This window comes from Schistocerca piceifrons, chromosome 6, assembly GCF_021461385.2.
Source record: "Schistocerca piceifrons isolate TAMUIC-IGC-003096 chromosome 6, iqSchPice1.1, whole genome shotgun sequence".
NCBI lineage: Eukaryota > Metazoa > Arthropoda > Insecta > Orthoptera > Acrididae > Schistocerca > Schistocerca piceifrons.
Genome location: NC_060143.1, coordinates 570,303,167 through 570,330,189, shown reverse-complemented (window position 1 = coordinate 570,330,189; position 27,023 = coordinate 570,303,167). Strand labels below are relative to the sequence as shown.

General features: G+C 44.9%; 1 protein-coding gene across 2 annotated transcripts in view; it reads right to left on the bottom strand.

Moving 5' to 3' along the window:
• Positions 1 to 27,023, bottom strand: part of LOC124802522 (protein croquemort-like) — a 286,085-nt gene that overhangs the window by 72,277 nt on the left and 186,785 nt on the right. For both annotated transcript variants that reach the window (XM_047263365.1, XM_047263364.1), the window contains exon 7: positions 6,204 to 6,495. In XM_047263365.1, the coding sequence (XP_047119321.1) occupies positions 6,204 to 6,495 (292 nt within the window). The remainder of the gene's footprint in view (positions 1 to 6,203; positions 6,496 to 27,023) is intronic.

Sequence of the window (27,023 nt, the reverse complement as noted above, 5' to 3'; positions counted from 1 at the left end):
ACAAACAAAAATTAAGGCTTGTTCACAACAAATGTTCCCTATCGACACATTTGTATCTTAACGCACATTTCATACCGGTACGCCTGGTAATAGCTGGGCATTGAACTCTCGTCATCGTCGTAAGAGGCGGGCAGTTTACTCACTGGGCTGCTGTTCTTGAAAAATTACATCAAAGGCTCCTTACGAAACGCTTGACAATTTTTTTGCGTGAGACACAGGAAAAAAGCAGCTTCGAGGAAGATCTATAACCCAAGTACAAAGGTTATGGTAATCTTATCATGTACACAGAGAATGTCGTTCATATTTCGGATCACAGCAAATGAGAAAGTGCGCTCTACTTCAAACTAAGCCATGTGAGAAGTCGGATTTGATTTATTGCTCATTTAGAGACCTGTTGCCTTACATTTTTATAATAGCTCGTCCATTTTACAGCTTTTAGTGTGGATTACTAAACATATTCAGTACTGCGTTCCTCAAGTTAGTGTTAAAGGCTCTTATGCTGTTCCTTACCTACACAAGGTTGTTTGCTGATGATGCTATCGTGTATCATCTAACAAACTCACCAGAAGATCAAAAATTGCAAAACGATTTACGAAAGATATCTCTACAGTGCAAAAATTGCCAGTTGACCCTAAATAACGAAAAGTGTGAGATCATCCACGTAAGTGCTAAAAGGAATTCTTTATACTTCGGGTTACACCATAAATCAGTCAAATATAAAGGCCGCAAATTTAACTAAATACCTAAAAATTACAATTAAGAACAACATAAACTGGAAGGAAAGACAGAAAATGTGGGGAAGGCTAACCAACGACTGCGTTTTATTGGCAAGACACTTAGAAAATGTAACAGATCTGCTAAGGAGACTGCCGACATTACGCTTTTCCGTCTCGTTTTGGAGTACAGCTGCGCGGTCTGGGATCCGTACCAGCTATGATTAACGGAGTACATCGAGGAAGTTCAAAGAAAAGCAGCATGTTTTGTATTATCGCGAAATAGGGGAGATAGTGTCATTGAAATGATACAGGATTTGTGATGGACATCTTTAAAAGAAAGACGTTTTTCGTTGCGACGGAGTCTTCTCACGAAATTTGAATCACCAATTTCCTCCTCCGATTGCGAAAATATTTTGTTGACGACGACCATAGCAAGGAGAAACGATCAGCACAATATAATAAAGGAAATCAGAGCTTGCACGAAAAGATATAGATATTCGATTTCTCCGCGCGCTGTACGAGTCTGCCAGGCACTTAAATGTGATTTGCAGAGTATCCATGTAGTTGTAGATGTACAAACAGCTATAATAGTTTTCAGCAATTACAATGGAAGTAATAATAAATTAAAAATGCATTAGAAATTAAAAGAAAAACAAAAATACTAGGATTTTAAGATGACGATGACAGATGGTAGGAAACACTTGGATAGAAAGAGGGAGAGAAATGTTACCTTATCTGAGCCGGTCTACTCTCAAAGCGTCGCAACTACTTCGAGGCTTGCAGTCCAGCTTCCCTACAATTTAATTTACCAAATAATACTTCTAAACACTATTTGAAAAAAAAAAACACACACACACACACACACACACCCCAACTGTTAGGCATATTGTGGAACGCTCAGTAATGTTTGAGTACAAGAAGATCCTCAAAGACACCGTCGAGGCTACTTTAATGTAATGTGTGACATCACTACTCTCAAATCGTAAACATCCGTCATGCACCGACCTCCCTACACATGTATCATCCAGTCGTTGCATTCATCCAATAACGGACTGAAAAAAGAAAGCTGTGGGCCATTGCTGACGGTAATTGCTTGCCATTTATCCGTCAGATTTATATACAATTGCTCTGAAAGAATTTGAATTCATGGATACGGCTGAACAACAAAAAACACACCATCAGAAACTATAGTCATTATCCAGTTCTCATCGGACAGGAGTAGAAGTACACACAGTATAGAATTCCTATTTATGTTCGGTAAGGTACTATGGAACATGGCAGACCGTATTTTCAATACTAACTCACTCCCATAAATATGATTTGAGCGGCAGCTGCGTGTAAACACGGTTTCACAAGAGGACACGACACAAAGACAAAATGAATTACACACATGTTCATACTGCATACTGTAAGACACGAAGAAAAACATTTCCTAGTGATCTGCAAATCATTAGACAATGTTTTCCTCTTTAATGTTACCATGTTCTGACAAGCACCGACGGAAAAGTGACTCACTGTGCTCTGTTTTTCATTTGCATCATTTGTATTTTTGATTAACTCATCCATAGCTATAATAAATTTAATATAGCAGTCCTGATTTACATTACATGACTATAGGTGTTTCATCAACAGATACCATCAAGTGCAAAGTTTGTTTCAGTAGCACGGCAACGATAAATATCTGCAAAGTGCCAAAAATACCTACTTGTTCCCCAACAGGACACTTGTTAGAGTGTATTTAGAAACTGGAAAGCCATCTACGTATGCCTCAAATCTCCTTTCCTCCCATAACTTTTAAAGCCAGAAAATTTGTATTGAATAGGTAGAAGTCGATGGGTGTAAATTGTTTTCAATAGGATGGATAGAGTAGACCTTCCAGAAATTTGTACTAAATACCCTCAGTTTTGCCATTGACGATGCATCATCTTTATGAAACTTCTCTAGCAGAACACAGTACGACTGCATGATGTGTTCTAGTTTTGGGCTTGTGGCACGTTATAAGATTAGGATATGTGAGCCTTTGTTTGTGAAATGATCGTTGCATCACCACAGGACGTAATGTAAATGAAAATGCCGCGTGGCTAGGGCCTCCCGTGGTGTAGACCGTTCGCCTGGTGCATGTATTTCGATTTGACGCCACTTCGGCTACTTGCGTGTCGATGGGGATGAAATAATGATAAGGGCAACAACTCCCAGTACCTGAGAAGAGAAAATCCCCGACCCAGCAGGGAATCGAACCCGGGCCGTTAGGTATGACATTCCGTCGCGCTGACCACTCAGCTAACAGGGGCGGACACAGAACGCAATGCAAGAGTGTATAATATTTTTCATCCCGATGCAGTTTTCATCTACACTGCGTTAAGGTGTGAAATGACTGATCAACCAAAAATTGTCACGACGTCATGTGAATCGTTTCTGCTGCCTTTGTTTGAATTTTCTGGTTTTAGTGTATTTTTCGTAATATTTGAAAGAGTTATAGTTGGAATTATTAATGCAATTTTCCAGGATTGTGATTAAATTTGAAAATGACGACTACAGTGCGTCGAAACTAGTAATGTAACCTTTTAAAAATCGTAATTGTTTTATTGACTGATTTGACGAGCGGTTGTGGTGTCAAACATTTTAAATTTCATTCAGTCTCACTCCTTGACAATTATGCCGAAATACAAGAACTATGACTTCCGCAGATTTCCACAACCTGTCTCTTAATTCTCGTTGGTTATATTCTTTTAACGTGCGCATTACCGAATAGATGTCAGTATAATAAATTTCTTTATTTTCTCTTGGTCTGTACATTAGTTTCTCAGTAGCAATTTCGACCTAAAATTTTCCTTATTACACTTTGTGGTCCCCCTCGGATTTCTTCAGTATCTCCGTTGTTGAGTGTGATATAACGACACTCTGGTTTCATGAATTTGTTGTAATGAGTCAGTCCGGTGTATTCTGAGATGCATTTACTGCTATAGATGTCTCTTGGAAGTCTGAAGCTGATTTCACTTTGTAACAAGGAATTTCGTAACCAGTCCTTTCCAGGACAGTTTCCTGAATCGTTTCGCCTAAATGTTTAACTGAGAAACGTTCTCGATTTTCCCACATTTAGTTTTTGGATATAGAATCGCCAGGTGAACTACAAATTCAAAGCAGTCCATCCTAATATGGGTTGTTGCTAATTTCATTGGTTTGTCAATTTTTGCCACTTCTGGTTTACTGAAAAGCAATGGGGAGATTCCATCACCTTGTCTCACTACAGTTTTAGTATTATACTGTTCTTAATTTCTCCCGAACAGCACAGTTATTTTAATAGTTATGTTCAATATCGTGCATCCACTAAAGGATCCCTTCGGGTCTCAAAGAACAGTTATTAAACATTTTTGGTATATCTACATACATACATACATACAGATACATATACACATACATCGGAAACTAACGGTACGGTGCGTGGCGGAGGGAACCCTGCGACACTAGTAGTAGTTTCCTTTCGTCTTCCAGTCGAAGTCAAAGAGAAGGGGAAAACGCTGCCTCCGTACGAGACCTGACTTGCCTTATCTTCGTGGTCCTTACACGAAATGTACTTTGGCGTGAGTATGATCGTTCCAAATTCAGCTTCAAATGCCGGTTCTCTAAACCTTCTCAATAGTCTTGCTGTAAAAGAACGTCGCCCTCCTTCCAGTGATTTCCATTTGAGTTCCGCGTGTTGTTCGAACCTCTGATGGGAAATGTAGAAGCCCGCCTCTGAATTGGATCGATGTTTTCCTTTAATGCGGCCAGGTGAAGATCCCAAACACTCGAGCAGAACTCAAGAATGGGGTGCACTAGTGTTCCCTATGCTGTCTCCTGTGCAGACGAACCACACTTTCGTAGAACCATTCCCCGTCCTCACTACAATTGTCACATGCTCGTTCCGCTCCACGTCGCTTTCCGACGTTACACGCCTTGTTATTCACTTTACCTATGTCAAGCAGCATACAACTAATGCTGTATTCGAGCGTTACTTGATTGTTGTTTCTATTGATCTGTATTGAGATACATTTTTGTACATTTAGGGCAAGATGCCCTTCATCAGAGGAGCTATAAATTTTGTCTAACAAGGGAAGGCAACGACGTCGGGGTCACGCATTTACTTCAGTCTTTGCAAGCCTTTAGTAGGCCTACAACACAACTTTATGTGCAAGTAGTAAGGAACTATTCTGGCAGTTCCGCGAAAATCGCAAGAGAAGGTTTCTCCGTCCACTGTGTAACTGATGCATCTGTGTGCAGGTGCTACTGTTAAGACGTTATGGACAAGAGGTTAGCGTTCAGGGGTAGCAAGCAGGTGGTGGACGAGGCGACAGGTCGAATGTTGCTACCACATTCTAGTCTATTTTTTCATCACTCATCACATTATTTTATATGACATTTGAGAGGTAATATAATGAAAACAAACCACGTGCATTTTCATGAAGCAGTTGTGAATTTCATTTGTTATATGACGCCGCGCAGGATTAGCCGAGCGGTCTAGGCGCTGCAGTCATGGACTGTGCGACTGATCCCGGCGGAGGTTCGAGTCCTCCCTCGGGCATGGGTGTGTGTGTTTGTCCTTAGGATAATTTAGGTTAAGTAGTGTGTAAGCTTAGGGACTGATGACCTTAGCAGTTAAGTTCCATAAGATTTCACACACATTTGAACATTTTTTGTTATATGACTTAACTGTTTTTAATTAAATTTTCATGGACGACGGACAGGCCCGGAAAGCCCAAGTCAAGGCTCGATAATTAATGATATGAATGATGTTATTCGCAATCAGTAATACAGTAAGTGACAATGTGCCAGACCGCAAGAGTAATGTACAATTACTCATCGGATGCGCTCTCGACATCAGATGTTGCAGGATGGTTTTTGTCAGAGACATGGAAAACAAATTGTAATCTCACGCACGCACACACACGCGCAGACACACACACACACACACACACACACACACACACACACACACACACACACAATTCTAACTCACATACATGGTCGTCTTATGGAGCTGAATGCTAATCACTTGACAATACATGAACTCTTACTTCCCAACACCTACACACAGATTCATAAGCCACACAACAGACACGTAAAACTTCTCTTACGATTTTCTCGGAGTTGCCACGGTAGTGCACTGTATTATTTGCACGTTACGCTTCTGTAATTGTCTGCTACTGGCGTACCAAGTTCAAAGTAAATCTGTGATCCCAACATCGTGGCTTCCCCTTTTAAGTCACCCTGTATCCTCGTACAGTCACTAAACTTCGACACCCACCTGTACACTATTGAAAAATCAGCAAACAATAGTAGATTGCTGCCCACCCTGTCCGCCAGATAATTTATGTATACAGAAAACAACAGTGGTCATACCAGACTTTCCTGATGCACTTTTGGCTGTACGATTTGACCTGTTGCGGTGCAGAGGTGTTTGCGATGAGGGAGGGAGGGAGGGAGGGAGGGAGACAGAGCCGTACTCACCGGCTCCAGCGTGACGTAGAAGCTGTGCCGTTGCTCTTCGGGGCTCATGCCGTGCACGGCGGCGGGCAGGCGCTCGTCTGCCAGGTAGAAGTGCGGGTAGGAGACGAAGGCGGGCGCGCCGTACCGGCACGAGGACACGTTGAGCACGCCGGACGCGACGCACTCGCCGGCGCAGAAGCACTCGTTGGCCGGGTCCAGCGTGCCGTTGTCCAGCAGCGACGGCCCGCCCGAGTAGCGGAAGCCGCGCAGGCCCAGCACCTCGTCCTCCTGCCGGAAGTCCAGCTCGATCGACCTGCGCACAGTACCAGTCTTAGAGGTTTCCGCAAGATCGTACTCTCATATTCAGAAAAAAATAGAACACCTGCAACAACTAGATACAGGCCGTTCGTATTCACAAGACTTGTGCATCAGTATGTTCTGCAGAAATTATCAGCATTTGAACCAAGTCGGCCCGCGGTTCAAGGTCGTCATCGATATATAGGTGCAACACCACGTACCGGGAAAATGTACCTCCGGTTCCAGTTGCCGCTATAAATCGAATGTAATGGGTCAGTGTGACTTGAGCAGAGGTGCACGATTGCTCGCAGACGTATGCGCGAACCTTACAGTGAGATCAGTAAGTCTCGAAGAGGGCGCATTATCGGCATGAGAGAATGTGGTGCATCCATCCGGGAAATTGCTGCTCGTGCGGGACGCAGTGTTTCGGCAGTGCAACGAGTATATGCAGAATGGTTCACGGAAGGCCGAAATGGGTCAGGTCGCAGCAACCAGACCACCCCGAATATGACACAGCAGAACAAATGTGCGTCCTCCTCTGCTCTGCGCAACAGTTTAACACTGCAACTCATCTTACACTGTGAGGGGTGACAATCCGTGGCCGTTTATTACAGCATGGTCTACAGGCTACGTGCGTGTCGTCCACTTCTCCGATCCACTCTGACAAATCTGCAGGAACATGCTACACGGCAACAGTGCACGGAACGACATCACTGGGGACAGGGATGGCATCAGATAGTGTTTTCCGACGAATCCAGGTTCTGTTTGTTTGGAAATCAAAGCCGCATTTTGGTTCGCCGCCGACAGAGGGGAGCGGCATCAGTGACTGCATCCGCACAAGATATACGGCACCAGCTTAAGTCCTTAAGATGTGGGGTACTATTGGGTGCAACCACTAATCACAGTTGGTGCGTCTCCAGAGCACTCTGACCAATGTGATCTAATTAAATGACACGCTATGACGCGTAGCCTTACCCTTTCTGCACAACACCCCAAACGCCATTTTTCAACAAGACAGTGCACGACCACTTGTTGCCGGACGAACATGTGCGTCCATGGCGTCACAGAGTGTCAATATTTTGCCCTGGCCCGCCAGATCACCAGATTTGCCGCCAATCCAAAATGTGTGGGATATGGTAAAACTGCAAGTGCAGTGCTATGACCCAATGCCGACCACCGCAGATGAACTTTGGAACCTGGTGAGTGCAGCACGGATAACTATCCAACAGGATGCCGTTCGTGCCTTATACGCATCGATACCATTGTGCATGGAACTAGTTATCAGGGCCTGCTAGACAACAGGGCACATCCTGAACCGTGGTAACAAAGGCTAATCATTTCTGCAGAACATACTCTTGTACATGTCCTATGAATATGTACGTCCTATCTTTAGTCATTCAAGGTGTTCTGTTTAGCCTGAACATGAGTGTAATAGTTGGTAAGGTACATATACAGGACTGTTTGATGATCATGGTCATATCGCCATTTTCGTTTCGTCGCCGTATCTCCAACGCCGTAAGGATAAGGTGAGGGTGGACACGGCCGCGTGCCATAGCATATAATGCTGAAAGTCATCAGTCCATCCTCCTTTCACGTAATGTTTTGGTGTTACGAAGTTCTGCAGTCTCTTCTTCTCTGCCTGTGTCTTCTCGTACTTTTTCATGCCAGGGAGGACGATCACACTGGAAACCGAAATTTAGTGTGTTTTACTTTCATTTTAACTACATTTCATCTTCAGCGCGTAATGTACCTGTAACACCTGTTCTAAGCATTGATGATCGTAGCACTGAATGACAGAGTGTATTATTGCGAGCGGATGCAGCCTCGGGAACTGAAATGAACTTTCTTAATTCAGTTTGGCATCAGAACCCTAAGACCGGCGGTTGAGTTCAACTCCCAAAACTGACTTCAGGCGCCGTGCACGCGCGGCGTTGAGACGTCGTCTCCACACGCTGTCCTGTGGCTGCCCTCGCGACTGGCTTGTTCAGATCCAGGCGCCAGGGACGCACTTGTTCAAATTTTACACTTTCAACCGGCAGAAAATGTTCGTGACAAGTAAAGAGGCGTCGTCTCTCCTGTGTTAGAGTTGGACGAGGTGCCTGGGACCACTGAAAAATTTATCCGCTTGGATGATCGTTTGGCCCCATACAACTTTGGCGCTGTAAGTGCTCGGAGACGAGGCGGTTGGAATTCATTTAGAAGCTTGCCAGTTGAAGTACAGTCGTATAATAGAATCTGAGCTGTTCTATGGTGAGTATCATTCGCCATTCTCGTACGCCTTTAGGCGGCAATTATAGTCGGGAGTTACCTGAGATTTTTCGGCTTAGCAACTTCCCGTAATACTAAAGCCATTTGTTAGGAACGTTATGGGATTCCCGTAAGCTGTAAATTTGCTCTCTCGAATGAAAAACAGCCCACAGTTGCACTAAATTATGTTTATTTTAAACCTTGACCCCGGATTCTGCTATTATAATAATAATAATACTGTTAGCAGTGTAACAGTGGTAGCGACGGAGGACATACGAAACCGTATGTAATTTTACTTATGTTAGAAAGAGGCTTATGTCTGTTGAAGTTATTTTATTGGTCTTGACGCAGCCGTTGGGCTAGGACATTTTTCATTTTTTAAAGTGTATGACTTCTGAAGAAGGCTATATTATTATAGCAGAAACCATGGTCAAGGTTTAAAAATAAAAATAATTTAGTGCAACTGTGGGCTGTTTCTCATTCGAGACAATTCCGTAACTGTTGTCGCCTTGATGAAAATAATGCAATTTTGCTCTCATTTAACTAAGCTCAGGTGGGGGCAGTGCATCTTTACTCTGACACGATTCACTTCACTTCATGCATTACCTTTCCGACTGATTTTCGTATCTGCGTCTGCACTGAGGCACAGGTCAGTTCTGACAACTCAATTTTCGGTAGAAAATAGTCAATGTTATCTTCGGCTGTTCTGTGAATGAGTTTTTACGTGTGAGCATCCGTGCGACCATGCTGCGTACCTCACCCCGCCTAATTCCCGCAGAGTAATAATGTTTATTGCAGTTTGTTCGTACAGAACCATGGCGTTAAGATTTTGTGTGTGTTACATGTTTGACTAAGTTCAGGACTACGTTCCACTATGTGAATAAATGTTCTTTATTTATTTACTTCTTTAAATTTTTCCTTAATGAGCATTCCATCACCCCTGACTACCCTCCTCTGATCACGAACGTCATGCATAATACAAGAGAAATATACTAGCAAGAATTTGGTAAACTTCGATCCCAGAGCGGTCGATCTGAAGTCCGGTAGTCAGATTTCCGTTGGGGCTTTACTTTGTGATTTAACTTAGGGCTCAAGTTGATTACAGTTTGTGAGACTTCACACAGTTTGGCACTCAGGACGTGTAGAGAGAGGGAAGCAGTTTATTTAATAGGAAACTCGCCGCTACAGGGATTATCAGTTATAGGACAGAAAGATCGTTCCACCAAGACATCAACTCAAGAAACACTGGGCCTCTTAATGTTTCCCCTTGTTGAACACACAAATCGAAAAAGACAGAAAATCGACAATATTGTTAGACGTACCGAGCGTGCTGGCGCAGTGGTTAGCACACACTACTCGCATTCGGGAAGACAACGGTTCAAACCCGCGTTCGGCCATTCCCATTTACTTTTTCCGTGATTTCCTTAAATAGATTCAGGCTAATACCAGGATGACACGCCAAATTCATCCCCCATCCTTCCCTAATCCGACGGGAACCATGACCTCACTGTTTGGTCCCCTTCCCCCAAATCAACCAACCTCGGCAAGCGAGCGTCTACTCCTAGACTCATGTTTCAGAAGCATTAATTTCATGACTGCATTGGTACGACGTACCCACCGCCATGCACTGTATAATGACTTGCGGAGCACGTATCTAGATGTAATTGCCGTGTCGTCATCCTCGAGCACGTATCTAGATGTAATTGCCGTGTCGTCATCCTCGCTGGAGATATCACCATATCTGTGTCATATCGTCATGTACCACCACCACCACCACCACCACCACCACCACCACCACCACCACCACATCGTCATACATCATTATCGTCACGTTAGTGTCGTCATATCAAATATCAACAGCATCCACTTTACACCCGTTATTGGATACATGCATTCATAGGTATGTATCACCCGTTATTTCACTACGTTTTCTAAGGTCACCCACCCACCTTCGAACCATTATGTACTCGTCTCGGAGTTTCTCACCTCAGGACTTTCCGACTCTCGAGACACATATCTATGACCATTAAAAGATGTGAAGACATCCCGGCTAGCGAGCACGAAACTTTTCCATTCGTTGTGACGACATGTGCGCTGTCCCTCTAAAATAGCTGTTGTCTGTATGTCGACTGCCCTTGACTTCAAGGTGCCCATGTACTGGACCGATCACCATCGACAGTGTCACATGCCCTCACTTCATGAGACATTGCGGAGATGTTTGGGATTTAACCCTGGACATTGCCGCACTGATGACAAGGAACTTTACGCCACCGCAGCGTCATCAACAGTATGATATGTTCTCACATCGGACAAAATACCTTATCTAGACTGTTACGCATTGAAGATAATCTGAACTGAGCAGCGATACGGCAGTGAAAATTCAGGTCACTAGGAAGTATCCCTCCTTCAAATGGCTCTGAGCACTATGGGACTCAACTGCTGAGGTCATCAGTTCCCTAGAACTTAGAGCTACTTGAATCTAACTAACCTAAGGACATCACACACATCCATGCCCGAGGCAGGATTCGAACCTGCGACCGTAGCGGTCTTGCGGTTCCAGACTGCAGCGCCTTTAACCGCACGGCCACTTCGACCGGCTATATCCCTCCTTCAGGCGACTTATTTCACACACCGCCTTTCAACGAGACGAACTGTGTACCTGTGCAAGTCTTCTCCGGAGAACAACCAGTAGCACAGCTTCTTTCACGTAAACATTGGCCTGACAGATCAGCCACCCGTGTCTGCAATATAAAATCTTTCTCTCCGTCCTACAGCAGACACTGCATTCTTGGCTCACATACTCATCCCGCGGTTGGAAATTACACGGAAGCACATCCAGGCGCTCTCATTCCCTAGCACGAAGGCTACAGACGCCCGTTTCTGCACATATACGTCTGCATATATGCTTCGCAGGTCAGTCTACACAGTATCAGCAACTGTGTCCTGTTCCGATTGCGTTACGAACGACGGGATGCCATAATCTGTCTCCCCTTATTCTCACGATTTCTACTCGAGATTGTGGCAGAAGAGTGGTCGCACAGTCTATTTCGAGTACACGTGCCCCAAATTTTCTCTACAGGGTTTCGCAAGAAGTAGGTCGTCTTTTCTCCAACGATTCCCACTTGAGTTCTCAATCTCAAAGCAGTGCTGTAGTTAATCGATACGGAACCCATATACTGAAACAGCTCTCTATAATTAGCTAAATTAGCGAAGAATATGCGATATCCTTGGGAGATTCATCGCACTTTCGCAGATCTAAGGCTTGCATTCGACTTCCGTAATACTGAATTTAGGTGGTCGCCCATCTCATATCCCTTCTGAATGTTACGCCTAAATACTTTTTCCATGTACGGTGCTCAATATGTTTAGCACTAATATGGGAATCGGGTACCATAAGGCTGTTTCTCTTTGTTATTCTCATTATAAACGATTTATTTACGTTTAAATAGAGCTTCGCAATATTCAGAATTTTAAAAATTGGGAATTGTTCACATGCACTCCAGCGACAAGAAGTATTTTTACAAACACATATTTGCCTCTAGGGTGTGCGCCGCGCACTTTTCTGCCTAGCTAGCCCGTGTTGGCTCACCGTGCAGACACACGCGTCCCTATGAACACATGCATCTGGATTCAGCGCAGTGGCGTTAAGTGCATCAGTGACAACGTCGTCGTGTTCGCTCCAAAACTATTTCGACACTGAGGTTTATTGTTGCGAAACAAATACCTACGGCAGAAACGTCGAATACCTTTGATATCGAGTAGCTTTTGTTTTGTTTTTACGCACTTTACAACATGCCGAACGTCAACGAGTATTCACCAGACCTCAAAAATGCTGTAATGTATGCCCTACAGCGAGGCAAGTCTCAGGGAGACATTGCTCGGGATTTTGGTTTATCCAGACAAACTGCGGGTGTTTGGAATCAGAAGAAACGATTAACAGGAGCCTCAGATAATAAACAAAGAAAGGATACGCCCAGCAAAGCCGCACTGCGAACGAAGAATCTCGTAAGGAGCATGTCAAAGGGCGGCCCAAAGAAGACTGCTGTTGACAGAGTCCTGCGTTAATTCCTCAATGTGGAAATATCGATCAGCACTGTAAAGCTTCAAGGCTGGCGCCCAAGCAAAGAGTAGGAAAGCCAGAGCACAGAGGACTGGACACCTGAATTGTGGTCTTGTGTGCTCTGGACCGATGAAAGGTTAGTTTGATTTTTCCGGTGGGATTCGATGTACGCAAAGGTAGGTCAGTGTAAGGAAGGATGTCCAGTCCAAGTACCCCTGTTAGGCAAGGTGGTGGGAACGTTGTGGGTCGTGGTGTCTGCACTCTGGTGCCTGCTGGAGCCATTATCGATCGTTTCAAATATTGTGAGATCTTGAAAACGCACATGTTGCCCCAGGTCAAGAATAAAATGCGGCGAAACAGAGTTCAGGACGACAATGGTCGAAAGCACACATCTGTTCATGTCACAGGCTCTTTGAGAAGCGCGCGCTGTTCTTAGCATAAGTTAGTTTAAGTAGTGTGTAAGTCTAGGGACCGATGACCTGAGCAGTTTGGTCCCTTAGGAATTCACACACATTTGAACATTTGAGAAAGATACGAGTGAAGATGCCAAAGTTCATATCTCAATCGGACTGACCATCTGTGGGAGTAACTCTGTCGATGGTTAAGGTGACGAAAATTCTCCAACCGCGACCAGTTATTGCAGTCTTTGGTTAAAGAGTGGCTGAAAATTCCCCCTGCATCGTTTGGCTGCTTTCGTTGCCTCCGTGCCATCACGCTGTACGGCTGTAGATTATGCAAACAAGTATTAACGGCTACGCACACTAAGTCGACTTTCCCAGGTCTTTTAAGCTGTAATATCACTGTCAGATTACAGTAAATTTGTAAAACTGAGATATTGCCAATTATGGAACACAATGTTCCTTGTTTTGTGATATTAGCGCAGTCAGCGCTGTCAATCACGTGACATAATAGCTATGAAGTTTTTGCTTTGAATAAGCTGTTTTTGTTATGAAAATTTCTCAAAATGCTTACTGTCGCTGCTGCATGCAATCCTTACAATTTGTATAGGTTGCTGTTTAGGATGAGCAGTATGAAGCGCACAGAGACATCATAACCTCCTTGGCGGTCAGACTTTCTCAAGCGTTAGTGTAGGTGCGATGCAGACACTTTGCAGCAATTCTTGGACAGTTTCAGGAAAGGAACTTTTTCAGGAACGTACAGCGCTTTCGCTGAGAGATATTTTGAAGGCATCGGCTTTCGAGTGACATTGGCACAGTGGGCCGTGGTAACGGGACCCGCTAGCGCCAGCAATTTGCAGCCAGCAGCCGGCCGGCGAGTTATTACGGAAGGCAATTACCTGGTGCAGGCGACGCCTGCTACTCAGGGCCACACAACGGTCGCGCCTCCTCAGCTCCTGACGTCCGGAATCAATGCGCTCGTCTTGTTCTTTCTTCCATCCTTCCCACCAGTCCTTTCTTTTACTCTTGCGTGTAACTTATGTCCAAGTTCACCAGGGGTAGGCCGATAAACGAAAAATGTATAACGCTCAGTACCTCTTCCTGTGGCCAGGAACGCTAGCAATTTCGCGGGAGAAAAGCAACGGCATAGTCTATTTCTAAGGAGCTGATCATGTGGGCAGTTCTGGATACCTACTCCCTCCCCCCCTCCAATCCCACTTACCACCTCACGAAGACATGTCGTCCATGCAGAATTGCAACAGTGATAAGCTCTTCGTAAATGCAGTTTACTGTCTCTTTTCTCCAATTACACAATCACCATATACAGAGTGTATAGTAGCTATAGTTAGACTGGCTTTTCCGTTTGCCCTGTCTACCACTAACTGCAAACCCAACTGGATGTTGCTGCTTGGCAGGAAATCTCTTATTATTGTTCACCAGGATAATCGCCAGAATAAGTAGTAGGAACATCGCTGATAAACAACTTCCTAGCTTTGATCTGTCTCTGGACAGAAGTGAAGCCCACAGATAGTTTTAAGAAAGTGAGTCACATACAGGGTGTCCCAGAAAGGATGATCAATATTCAGGGATACGACGTGGATGATCATTAGAAACGAAGAAGTCCGGTAAACACGGTATCTAAAATGCATACCTTAAGAGACACAATCACTAAGTCTTTGATACTCTGAAACGAATCTTCTCTTCTCAAAACGATTTAAGGTCTTAAGGTATGAACTTTAGAGCCCATGTTTACAAGATAATTTTCTTGTTTTGGTCCATACTACCCCCTCCAAAAAAGCAGTTCACGTGCAACTGAAGAGATTTGTTTCACAGTATCGAAAATGAAGCGCAGGAGGTCTCAAGTGCATTTTGGAGCTCATGTTTGCTAGATTTTTTCGCTCCTAATGATCGTTCCGATCATATCCTTAAACACAGAACACTCCTCTTAGGACACACAGTATATTATACACTTTTTTAAAACCCTCTCTGCGCTTCAGTTACGTTCAAATATACATCGAACTTTGCAACTTCTTTATCAGTTGTGTTACTATTATCTATCCTGGTGATTAATAATAAGATATTTCCTACCTAGCGGCAATATCCAGTTGCATTTGCAGTTAGCGGAAGACGGGGCAGATGCAAAAGCCAGTCGAATCATAGCTACAAAGCGTAAATTGGATGTAAAGTTTAAACTTTTAACAACTTCCTGGAGTAGCTCTGTATTGGAGCGGAGTGAAATTTGGTGTTTCTTAGCACAACAGTGTCTCAGCACTTCTGTAAATTACGAATTTGAATATTCACGCTCGGCAGGGGTGGTTGTACGTAAGGTGCCACTGCAAAGAAGTAGTGTAAGATTCGTTTTTCTGACGAGTAATGAGGAAGGGATGTACAGAAGGTCTTTGTTGTGTGTAACGCGACGGCACGAGGTAGTCGTGTGGCGCACTTGGGTAGCAAGAGGACGTTGTTAAGAACCGGGTGTAGAAGACTGAGGTCAAAGCGAAAAGGCATGGCGAGGTTGGATTAACGATGATGAACTGTGCTGCTGCTCGAGCGCGCGCGCACGTAAACAGTCAGCAGCCGCCGTTTGTTTCATCTCGCACAGGAGAGAAATATTCCACCGTATGTCAGTATACAACACAAAATAACCACAGGCTCTGGGAGGAAATAACTCAGCCCACTGCGGCATCCAGATGGGAACTGATTCAAGTTGTGATACAGTAAAATAAATGGCTGCCTCGTAGGTTCACTGTTTGCTCAAGCTTATTAGTTATTAATTACTCGTCACGTGACATGTCTATGCTTTCAATATATGGAGTAACGGCGCTAACAGCAATGGAAGTTACTTCAAACGTAAGTATTATCGAGTTAGCTGTCACGAGAGTAAAGGAGGAAGCAAGAAAATATACGAATATGTCGTTATCCACTGACTGCAGAAATATCCATCACCGAAGGCCATACCAACAAGGCTGAATGAAAAAAATGGTTCAAATGGCTCTGAGCACTATGGGACTTCACAGCTGAGGTCAGCAGTCCGCTAGAACTTAGAACTACTTAAACCTAACTAGGCAAAGGACATCACAAACATCCACGCCCGAGGCAGGATTCGAACCTGCGACCGTAGCAGTCGCGCGGTTCTGGACTGAAGAGCGTAGAACCGCTCGGCCACCACGGCCGGCAAGGCTGAATGAAACTCACCCTACAAACACTGTAATTGAGTAAGTTGATATCCGATGGTAATGAAAGCTTAGTGTTGGAGGAAAGGTGGTGGCTGGAACTACATTACCGTAGCATTACCATAGCGCGAAACATTTCTAACAACTTAGGATTGCTTGAGTAGTAGGATTACGAAAACACCCCCTGAAGGTAATCTCGCCGATCTTGTGATGATAAACTAATGACTGGTAATTTTTTTTTGGGGGGGGGAGGGGGTTGTTTTAGAGTGTAAAAACAATTGAGGTCATAAGCGACAATGTCAGCGACAGCCCACGCGACGTTCGCTAAAAACGGCCGATAACACAGGCGGCAAACACGCACCGGAACGTAAGCCGTTAAAAAATGAGAATTCGATCAGGAAATGGTGAACCGTCAAAAGGTGATGAAAATGAGCACAAAGTGGTCGGTGATCACCTCTTAACAACTAGCGATTACTGAAACGACAGTGCCCGATACGCAATCTAGCTGAAATCATCTCCTCTCGGCGAGAGGGCCAAGAGGTGGTCAGCCAAGCTGTTGGAAGAGGTTTAATTCCCCTGAGTATGTTCACGTGAAGACGAGACCAGTAGTCATGCCAAAGTTACACTATCTGCCGACAGACGGCACACGGATACCATACAAAGGAATGAAGAGCTAGCAGTCTGAGGTAGGAGGACTGCAACCTCGGCAGCAGCATCAGCAGCTTCGTTTCCCGTCAGACCGACGTGACCAGGAACCCACATAAACATCACAGTGGTTCCGTCAAGAGTGAACAAGCGACAGTTTTCCTGGACCCGTTGTACAGCATACTGAAGCTCTGAAGGGCACTAATGAATGAAGAGAGTGTGTCGCCAGATGTGCTACGTGGCCTGATACGGGGCGAACAGCTCTGCAGTATATACTGCGCAGTGTTCCGAAAGCCGATACCGAAAAATGTCGGCGCCAATAACGAAGGCGCACCCGACACCATGGTGAGTCCTAGAGCCGTCAGTGTATACGAAGGTACCGTCGCGAAGTTCCATGCGAACGTCGTCAAACTTAGAGCGATATAGCGAGGCTGCGATAGTGTCCTTGGGAAGCCAAAGCAGTGGAGGGTTCACGCCCATCGGGAACATGGCAGACAACTTGAAGTCAAGCTGCCGGAGCAATAGCCGAAAGTGAACTCCGGGAGGTAACAAAAGAGCGCGCCTCATACTGGCGGCAAAGTGAGTCATCGAAAGAGACGGCAAAGGATGGGTGGCCGGGCATGGTAGACAAACGGCATGCGTATCCACTGAGGACATCACGCCGTTATGGCAGTAGGTAGTTCGGCAGCTCCTGCATAGAGACACACAACTGGGCTAGTGTAAAAGGCGCTAGTGTAAAAGGCGCCAGTGGCCAAACGGATTACAAGATGGCGTAAGATGGACGGACGTACAAAAGGAATAAATGAAACACCCGTAGGCTAGTTTTCGAATGTACAAGGGATCTCTACAAATGGAGGTGGTTGTCCGATTCGCTCCCCAGGGAGCGCAGCTTAACCACTTAAGACACTCAGGGCCGGGTAGAGCGTGCGGCCAGGTAAGGCACGTGGAAGGACCAAGAAAGCTTCCTGTCAAACACAAAACAAAGGAAAATTTTAGTTTCAGCGAATGGAAGAGAAACAGGCCCAAGATGTAAAGGCGGTGGAAGGAACTTATTGTGCAGCCAGAAATTCATACAAACGGTTTTTTCAGTGGAAACGCGAAGGCCAATGCCGATGCTCCACGAGTAAAGTCGACAGAGACATACTGAAGACGCCGCTCAAGGAGAAGTCCGCGAAGAACAGCAATAGATAACAAAATCGTCGACGAAGAGGGAGCCGAAGATGCCCGGCGGGATACAGGCCATAGAAGTGTTAACAGCTGAGAACACTCACTCAGGACAGAGGCTTGGGGCGCCTTGTTCTCCTGGATAAAGGTGCCAGACAGGGCCGAACCCACACGTACCTTGCAAACTCTCTCTTTTAAAAATTCTTGAAGGAAATGGGGCAAGCAGCCTTCGAAGCACCACCGGTACAGAGTATGGAGGATACGAGTCCTCCAGCAGCTGTAGGCTTCCTCCAAATCGGAAAACACGGCTACAATGTGGTATTTACGCAGAAAACCGTTCATGACATGGGTTGACAATGTGACGAGACGCTCAATTGCACAATGGTGCGCTCGAAATCCACATGGTGCAGTGGTTAGTAGAATGCGAGATTCGAGCCACCATACCAGCCAGCCGTGAATCATATTCCATTACCTTGCAAACGCAGCTAGTGAGAGGAATGTGGTGGTAGCTTGAAGGAAGGTATTTGTCCTTACTGGCCTTGGATATGGGTATAACAGTAGCTTCACGCCAGCGTCTGGGAAACGTGCCAACTGTCCAAATGCTATTTACGTGAGAAGGAGAAAGTGATTGTTCGCAAGAGAAAGATGCTGCAACATCTGAATGTGAACATCGACCAGTCTGGTCCTGAAACGAGTGAATAGGCTAGCTCTGTCACAGTAAAGGCGGCATTGTAGCACTCACGATTCTGGGAGGAGAAGAATATCACCTGAGCCGCCTCCACTCGTTTCAGAGGGAGGAAGTCGGGGTGATAGTGGGTGCAGCTCTAAATCTCCATAAAATTATTGTCCAAGGCCTTGGCGATAGAAAAAGAGGGTCCTGAATGACGTCATGCGCTATGATCAGGCCGGAAATCGGGAAATGGACATTGGTCCCAGAGAGGAGATGGAAGTTGCCCCCATACCACGGAAGAGAGAGTATAACTGTTAAGAGAACTAGTAAATGAAATTTAGTTAGCTTTTTTGCTATCATGAAGAATGCGACGGCACTGTACACACAACTGTTGATAACGAATACAGTTCATCATCGTAGGATGACGGTTAAAAACGCGGAAAGCACACCTCAGTCGACCAGAGGACCGGGACCCGGCGTGGTAAAGATGACGTGCAAGGCATGGAACATTCTGCAGCGCTAAGGATAACGTATGTAACGTACTCGATCTGGTCATCCCAACACGGGAAATGTTCGTCGTAGGTCGCCAGGGAAGAGTAAAGCTTCCTGTCAGCCTTAGAAAACTGCCAATTTGGATTACATGCAGGTGGAGTAGGAATCAGCAAACGGATAGAACATGGGAAATGACAGCTCGAGTATGTGTCAGAAAGATTGGACCACTCGGGATGACGGGAAAGCCGGGCAATACAGAGGGGTCCAAATGGGAACAGCTGTGCGCGGAGTCTGAATGGAACGTGGGTGCTCCATTGTTAAGACAGATGAGGTTGGATTGATTGGGAAGTCAACCAAGAGGGAACCTCTAGGACAGGTCCTCGAAGAGCCCCAAGGGGCAAGGTGTGCATTAACGTCACTGAGCCACAGACAGGCATGAGGGAGCTGACCAATTAGCTGGATTAAGTCTGCCCTGGTGACAGCAAATGACAGAGTGATGCACATGTTCGAAATAGAAAAGGTGAAACAAGTAAGTAAAATGCGAATTACAACAACATGCAGCCATGTGTTCAGTGACATGGTTTGGCTATGATAATCATCCAGGATGAACAGCATGACCACCCCATGGGATGGGATGCAAGAGGTCCAGGTGTCCACGAGGAAGCAATTCTGTTTCTTGGAGGCTGGAAAGGAACGGATTCTGCGATTCCAGGAACTCTAATTTCTCCTTGTTGAATCTAATGTCAGGAGCATTCCATAGGAGAAGAGTCAATGAGGAATGGGGAGGAAGGAACAAATGAAGCGAAGTCACCTCAGCAGCTGGCGAGAGCCAGACTTGGAAGACTTTCTGCTACAGGGCTCAGAGGCTGGAGGATCCTGCTACATAAGATCTATAGAGGCCTCAGCTTTCTCACTGGGTCTGCCTACGAATTTCCGGGGCAGAACAACGATAGGCGGTGTGCACCGGCGAAACGGAGGTCGGCAGGGTGAGGGTTTAACGCGGCTACACCATCGAAGAAGAACTTCAAATCAGGGAAGGGGAAGACCATTTGCCTTCGGTCGATTTCTTAGAACCTTTACTGCTGGTAGACGAAGACTCAGATGTTTGTTGGCTGTAGGAAAGTATAGAGATTTCGTGAAAAGCTGGGGTCCCGTAGTAGCCAAGCACTAACTCACTAAAGAGAGGTGAGTCCCTGGGGGGATGACTGGTAATGTCAAGCTATCATTAACTTTTGTCGAATGTAACTTACGGATTTCTTTTTGTTGGGGAATAAGACGCTTTTTGCATATGACTGGTGTATTCGCCAAAATAAGTATTTTGTCCATGTTTGTAACACTACGCCAGTTACTCATGAAACTCGTGGCTAGTTTGAATCTGTTCGCTACTATTATGCAGATGTTTCGTGTGCACACTAAAGGCAGGTTCACGAAGTGGCTGCACCGGCAAACACTAGCTCAAAAAATGGCTCTAAGCACTGTGGGACTTAACATCTGAGGTCATCAGTCGCCTAGAACTTAGATCTAATTAAACCTAACTAACCTAAGGACATCACACACATCCATGCCCGAGGCAGGATTCGAACCTGAGACCATAGCAGCAGTGCGGTTCCAGACTGAAGCGCCTAGAAACGCTCGGCCACAACGGTCGGCAGCAAACACTAGCACGTATGGTTATTTCGCCATACGTTAGTGTTCGCATAAGCTCATAGATGGAGTAAAATACGAGGGTCACTCCAAAAGAAATGCACACTATTTTTGTAAAAATACAGTTTTCATTCTGCACGTGTGAAAGTTTTACAGTGTGTAGATACATCCTTCCCGCTTGTTTTCAAGCTTAGTTCAACCTGTTCCAGTGAGTGGAGCCGTCACAGCATGTCTTCAAGGTGGCTGCTACACTTGACATTCGTCAGAAGCAACGTGCTATCATAGAATTCCTGTGCTGTGAAAACGAGACAGTGGGAAACATCCACAAGAGGTTGAAAAAGGTGTATGGAGGTGCAGCTGTCGATCGCAGTACAGTTAGTCGGTGGGCAAGCAGTGCTACCTGATTAAAGCGGGCACGGCAATATTGAGGATTGTCCTCGCAGCAGCAGGCCTCGTACTGCACACACTCCAGACAATGTGCAGAGAGTTAACGAATTGTCATGCTAAGCTGGGATAGGGGAAGGAAGTATTTGCAGAATACTTAAAGTGTTGGCGTTAAAAAAGGTTTGTGCCAGGTGGGTTCCAAGGATGTGGACAGTGGCTCACAAAGGAAGAAGAAAAACTGTATGCAGCGAACTTTTGAAACAGCACGAGAATGGTGGAGATGAATTTCTTGGAAGAATTGTGACAGGTGATGAAACATGGTACCATCATTTTTCACCAGAGACGAAGAAGCAATCAATGGAGTGGCTTAATGCAAATTCACCCAAGAAGAAAAAATTGAAAACCACACCTTCTGCTGGAAAAGTTGTGGCTACGGTGTTTCTCAATTCCGAAGATCTCTTGCTTGTGGGTATCAAGCCAAGTAGAACCACCATAAATTCTGATGCATATGTAACGACACTGAAGAAACTTCAAGCTCGACTGAGTCGTGTTCGACCACATCAGCAAAAGCAGGATGTTTTGCTGTTGCACGACAATGCATGGCCACATGTCAGTCAAAAAAACATGGAAGCGATTACAAAACTCGGATGGACAACACAAACACCCGCCTTACAGTCCTGACCTGGCTCCATGTGACTATCATCTCTTTGGGAGATTTAAAGACTCTCTTCGCGGAACAAGGTTTGAAGATGAAGACTCCCTTGTGCACGCTACCAAACTGGCTCCAACAGGTTGGTCCATAATTTTACAGTGCGGGTATCCAGGCGCTGGTTCCAAGATGGCGTAAGGCAGTTGAGAGGGCTGGAAACTATGTGGAGAAATGAAAATATTGTTCCTAAAGGATGTATCTACACACTGTAAAACTTTCAAACACTTAGAATAAAAGATGGATTTAAAAGAAATAGCGTGCATTTCTTTTGGAGTGACCCTCGTGTTATGAGATGGAAACTATCGGTGAAATATCATTGGCTATACATAAATAACGTTAGTGGCGTCCTTAGAGACTGTTCTGCACCGTAATTTCTTTCTTGTAGATGACAGTGGTGATTGAGCTAACTGTCAAACTCATGAAATCTGAAGCACCGGTGGGTTTTTCTTGAATACCTTGTATGTGAACTGTTGGGTTAAGATTCGACTTTACTACAAGCGTATTATTGTGTTAACGTAGCAGTAAATATTAAAATGACGGAGAACGAAGTTCTCTAGATGCTTGTACCTGCATGAAATAGATCTCAACGTATCATGTGATAAAGGGTCACATTTTTTTGTGAAAATGAATGTTTTAAGAACAATTAAAATATTTCTGTCACATGAGTGCATGGATTCTGTACGAAGCAGTAGTGTGTCTCTAATAACCGAGTACCTTATTCTGAACGGTTTTAATTTTCTTAGATGAATTTCTCTAGCTATGACCACGAACTGACATCAGTAGAAAGTAGCCGGCTGAACCATCGCCTTCCCAACTATTAATCCGCACTGCCGTCCTCTAAGATATCCTCTCTCCCAACTTTCATTAAGTTTCGGTTGTGTAACTGTGTCGTGTGAAGACTTATGAATGCACGAAAAGTTTAGTATTGTGTTTGTGTTGTTATGGATGAATGGTAGAGAGAGGGGAAATCTGGTGACGACGCATAAGTTAATCGAGCGCGGCAAGGGAACTGCGGGGTGTAGTGTGCACATCCGACGGACCTGTCACCGCCAACAGTGACCCATATCCTCACTGGACGACACACTATGGAGCGGTTTGGTATTTAATCCAGAACACCAGCGCACGATCATGGACTGTACCCCACCGACCACCTCTCTTCCCGTTGCCGGTCAAATACTAGCGATGGAAATGCTTCCACCGACAGGATTAGAGGAGACTTCCTACAGATATAGCGTCGCCGCAGAGAAGAGCGTCTCAGCTAAGCAGGCGGGTAAAGAACAGATGAAAATGAAATAAAGAAGAAGATACTCCATTTGAAGACTCATTTATCCTCCTCAGTCCTTGTGAAGCAAATATTCTATCTCCAGGTTCTTTTTTCTTTCTAGCTCAGATAACAAACTAAACTATCTGTGCCTGATTGTACTGTATACACACATTACACCAAGTGCCTAATGTGCATCGCTTGTTTTAGTTTCCTCATGTTCCCAGTTGGTGAGTGTTTCAAGAAAAGTGTGTGAAGATGACTTCGACAAATAACGGTAATTTCCTTTTGTTTATAGCAATTTTGAACTAGAATGCGTTTAGAATATGCAGTAATTTCTTCCTACACCCTACACTACAGGGTAAGTGCTAGTTTATTTCACAGAAACTATACAGGTATATACACAGCTACTACAAAGCACTCTTCGCTTTTAAAGCATTACATTTTCCAAAATATTACACGTACAAACCCGCTGTTCAAGTTTCCATTTTGCACTACACAAATGTTCTACGAGTGCCCCTTCAGTTCCAAGACTCACGTGCAAGCGATGGCAAAGTTCGCTCCTTACCTTACATAGCAACACCCTGTCAGCGGCAATCACAGCAGTCATGATGCCTTCTCTGAGCTACGCCAGTGGCGGTACGTAAACAGGAAAATTCACAAGGCGTTACTTCAGGGGATCTGGGGACCAAGGAAACGGGACCACATCAAATTTACCTCTACGCCCAGTCCAGGGATGCAGAAGTCGTAGTTTAGGAAGTGACGATTACCGATGCTTCAAAGAGGGGTGCCCCATTTAGGAATACATAAACGCACCACAATTTCATGATAATGTTCAGTGTCCCACAATCTCACACAGACCTTTCCAGATGAATCCAAGATTGCTTCGTCGGAGAGTATCAGTTTGGAGGCCAAATTGTAATTCTGAAATGCTTTCTCCATTTTAATGCCAAATGGAAGCGCTGGCCTTAATTTTCCGCTTTCAGTAATTGCTGCACGAGCAGAAGACGGCAGGGTTTGAAGTGTAACCATCGTCACTAAATCTTCCACGCATTTCGCTGAGGTATTCCAAGTTCATGGCTTGCAGGGACTGTTGACTTTTTTCTCTCCCTCCCTCACGATTGCATCCGCCACACCTGGTTGACCCGTACTCACAGAGAAAACTAGTGCCAGTAAACTGTCGATATCAACGCTCCATGATCTGTTTACATGGCGGTTGCTTTCTCTAATTCCTTCTGAGTGCATGCAGCACTGCTGTAACAGATAAACCTTTCACCCGTTGAAAAACACAAAAACTCTTGTTGCTTTGTCGCTTTTTTTTCTTTCTTCAAGGCACTGCACTCTTAACGCCAGCCGGTGATCACAACGCAAACTATGTGCGTTTACGGTTCTATTCATGCTGAAATAACATTCGTACGTGTAATACTTCAGGAAATACAGTAGTTTGAATGAGAATGAGTTATTTATAGCAGCTCTGGATATTTTACAGAAAGCTGTTGGTCTACATTTCGCAACGACCTATAGTTTCATATTGCAGTGAGACTGTTTTCGTTATTTTTAGTTGTTTAATACTGTCTTTTCTGAATATTGCACGCATTTCCATTATTTTCTAACAAATACACTTCGAATGTGTCGCAAAATTTTAGAGAATCTCACCAGGTCCTTTCTTAAATTTGGTATTTCAGTCTTGTTTTGTTCCAGAACAGTGCATTGACCACAGATACAATAAAGCGATGATATTTGTGAAATGTATGCTCAGGACTGAGGAGGTTACGTGGCGATTCTGTAAGAATTCACCAGCAAATTTTCAGGTCATTGTATTTAAGTCGATTTACGCCTGGTGGTCACACCCGTGGACCTAACGATAGGGGAATTTCTCCCTGGTAGTGAGGAAACATGCACTGCATAATTTAACATGTGTTTTGTAGTATTTAGCGCAAGTAGTTCAGTGTCAGAGCTAGAAACTAATGAAAGAATTAGCAGTGGAAGGAAGATCATTGCGATGCTCATCTCAGTCTTATGGAGCAGAAATATAATAAACCGAACCAAAAAAAATCTTACATAAGTCGATATTAGAGACCACATTTATATATTGAGTGAAGACGTGGACCACTAATCTGAAACACACAAAAGAACTGCAAGCAGTAGAAATGGACTTCTGGAGAAGATCAGCAATAATTTATAGAAAAGAGAAAGTAAGAACCGACGGAATAAGGAGAATGGAAGTAAGAGGGAGAATACGTGACGTGATGAATAGATGGAAGTTACAGTGATACGGGTATGTAAGAAGAATGGAGGAAGCCAGAATTCCGAAAATGATCCTGGAATGGGAACAGAAGGGAAAGAGGAGAAGAGGACGCTCTATGACCACCGGGCTCCAAAATGTACGATTAACAGTGGGAAGACTTTGCGCAGAGGAAGAATATATACAACATCGGAACATCTGGAGGGACATCCTGAGAGGATAAATTAAGATCTTATGTAAAAATGTTCAAATGTGTGTGAAATCTTATGGGACTTTACTGCTAATGTCATCAGTCCCTAAGCTTACACACTATTTAACCTAAATTATTGTAAGGACAAGCAGTGGCTAGCACACTGGACTCGCATTCGGGAGGACGACGGTTCAATCCCGCGTCTGGCCATCCTGATTTAGGTTTTCCGTGATTTCCCTAAATCGCTCCAGGCAAATGCCGCTATGGCTCCTTTGAAAGGACACGGCCGACTTCCTTCCCCATCCTTCCCTAATCCGATGAGACCGATGACCTCGCTGTCTGGTCTCCACCCCCAAGCAACCCAACCCCCCTAAGGACAAACACACACACACACACACACACACACACACACACACACACACACACACACACACACACACACGCCCACGCCGAGGAGGACTCTAACCTCCGCCGGAGGAGGAGGAGGAGGATATTGGTGTTTAACGTCCCGTCGACAACGAGGTCATTAGAGACGGAGCGCAAGCTCGGGTGATTTTTTTTTTTGTGGTTTTAGGGCGCAAAACTTCTATGGTCATTAGCGCCCAGCCCGTGACGTAGAAAACAGGAAAAAAAACGAAATTTAAAATCAGCAGCAATGGGAACAAAGTCATAAAATTTGAGAAACTAAAGGCAGAAGGAATGCTTAAAAATCCACTATAGAAAGGGGTTGGTTGTCCCCCCAAAAAAAGGCTTCAAATGACTGACGTCATTTCACTGTCACTAATAAACTGTAGAACGCGGTCAGCTGAGCGCGTGTCATCTGCTAAAATCGACGATAGATCAGGCGATAGCTGTAGACGGGAGCGTAACGGATTAAAATAGGGGCATTCAATTAAAAGGTGTCTGACCGTCCACGGCTGAGAGCAGTGGGGACAGAGTGGGGGAGGATCACCGCTTAAAAGATGTCGATGACTAAAAAGACAGTGCCCTATCCGGAGTCTAGCTAAAATTACCTCCTCCCGACGACGCGATCGGGAGGAAGAGGTCCATGCGCAAGGAAGGGCTTTCACTTCCCGCAATTTATTATGGGGAAGTGTTGACCAATGCGCATGCCATAAATGAGCAACTTGGCGACATAAACCGCTCCGTAGATCGGTAAACGGAAGAGACTGAATAGCTGGCCGAGGAAGAGAGACTGCAGCCTTGGCCGCTATATCGGCCGCCTCATTTCCACAGATACCAGCGTGTCCTGGGAGCCAGAG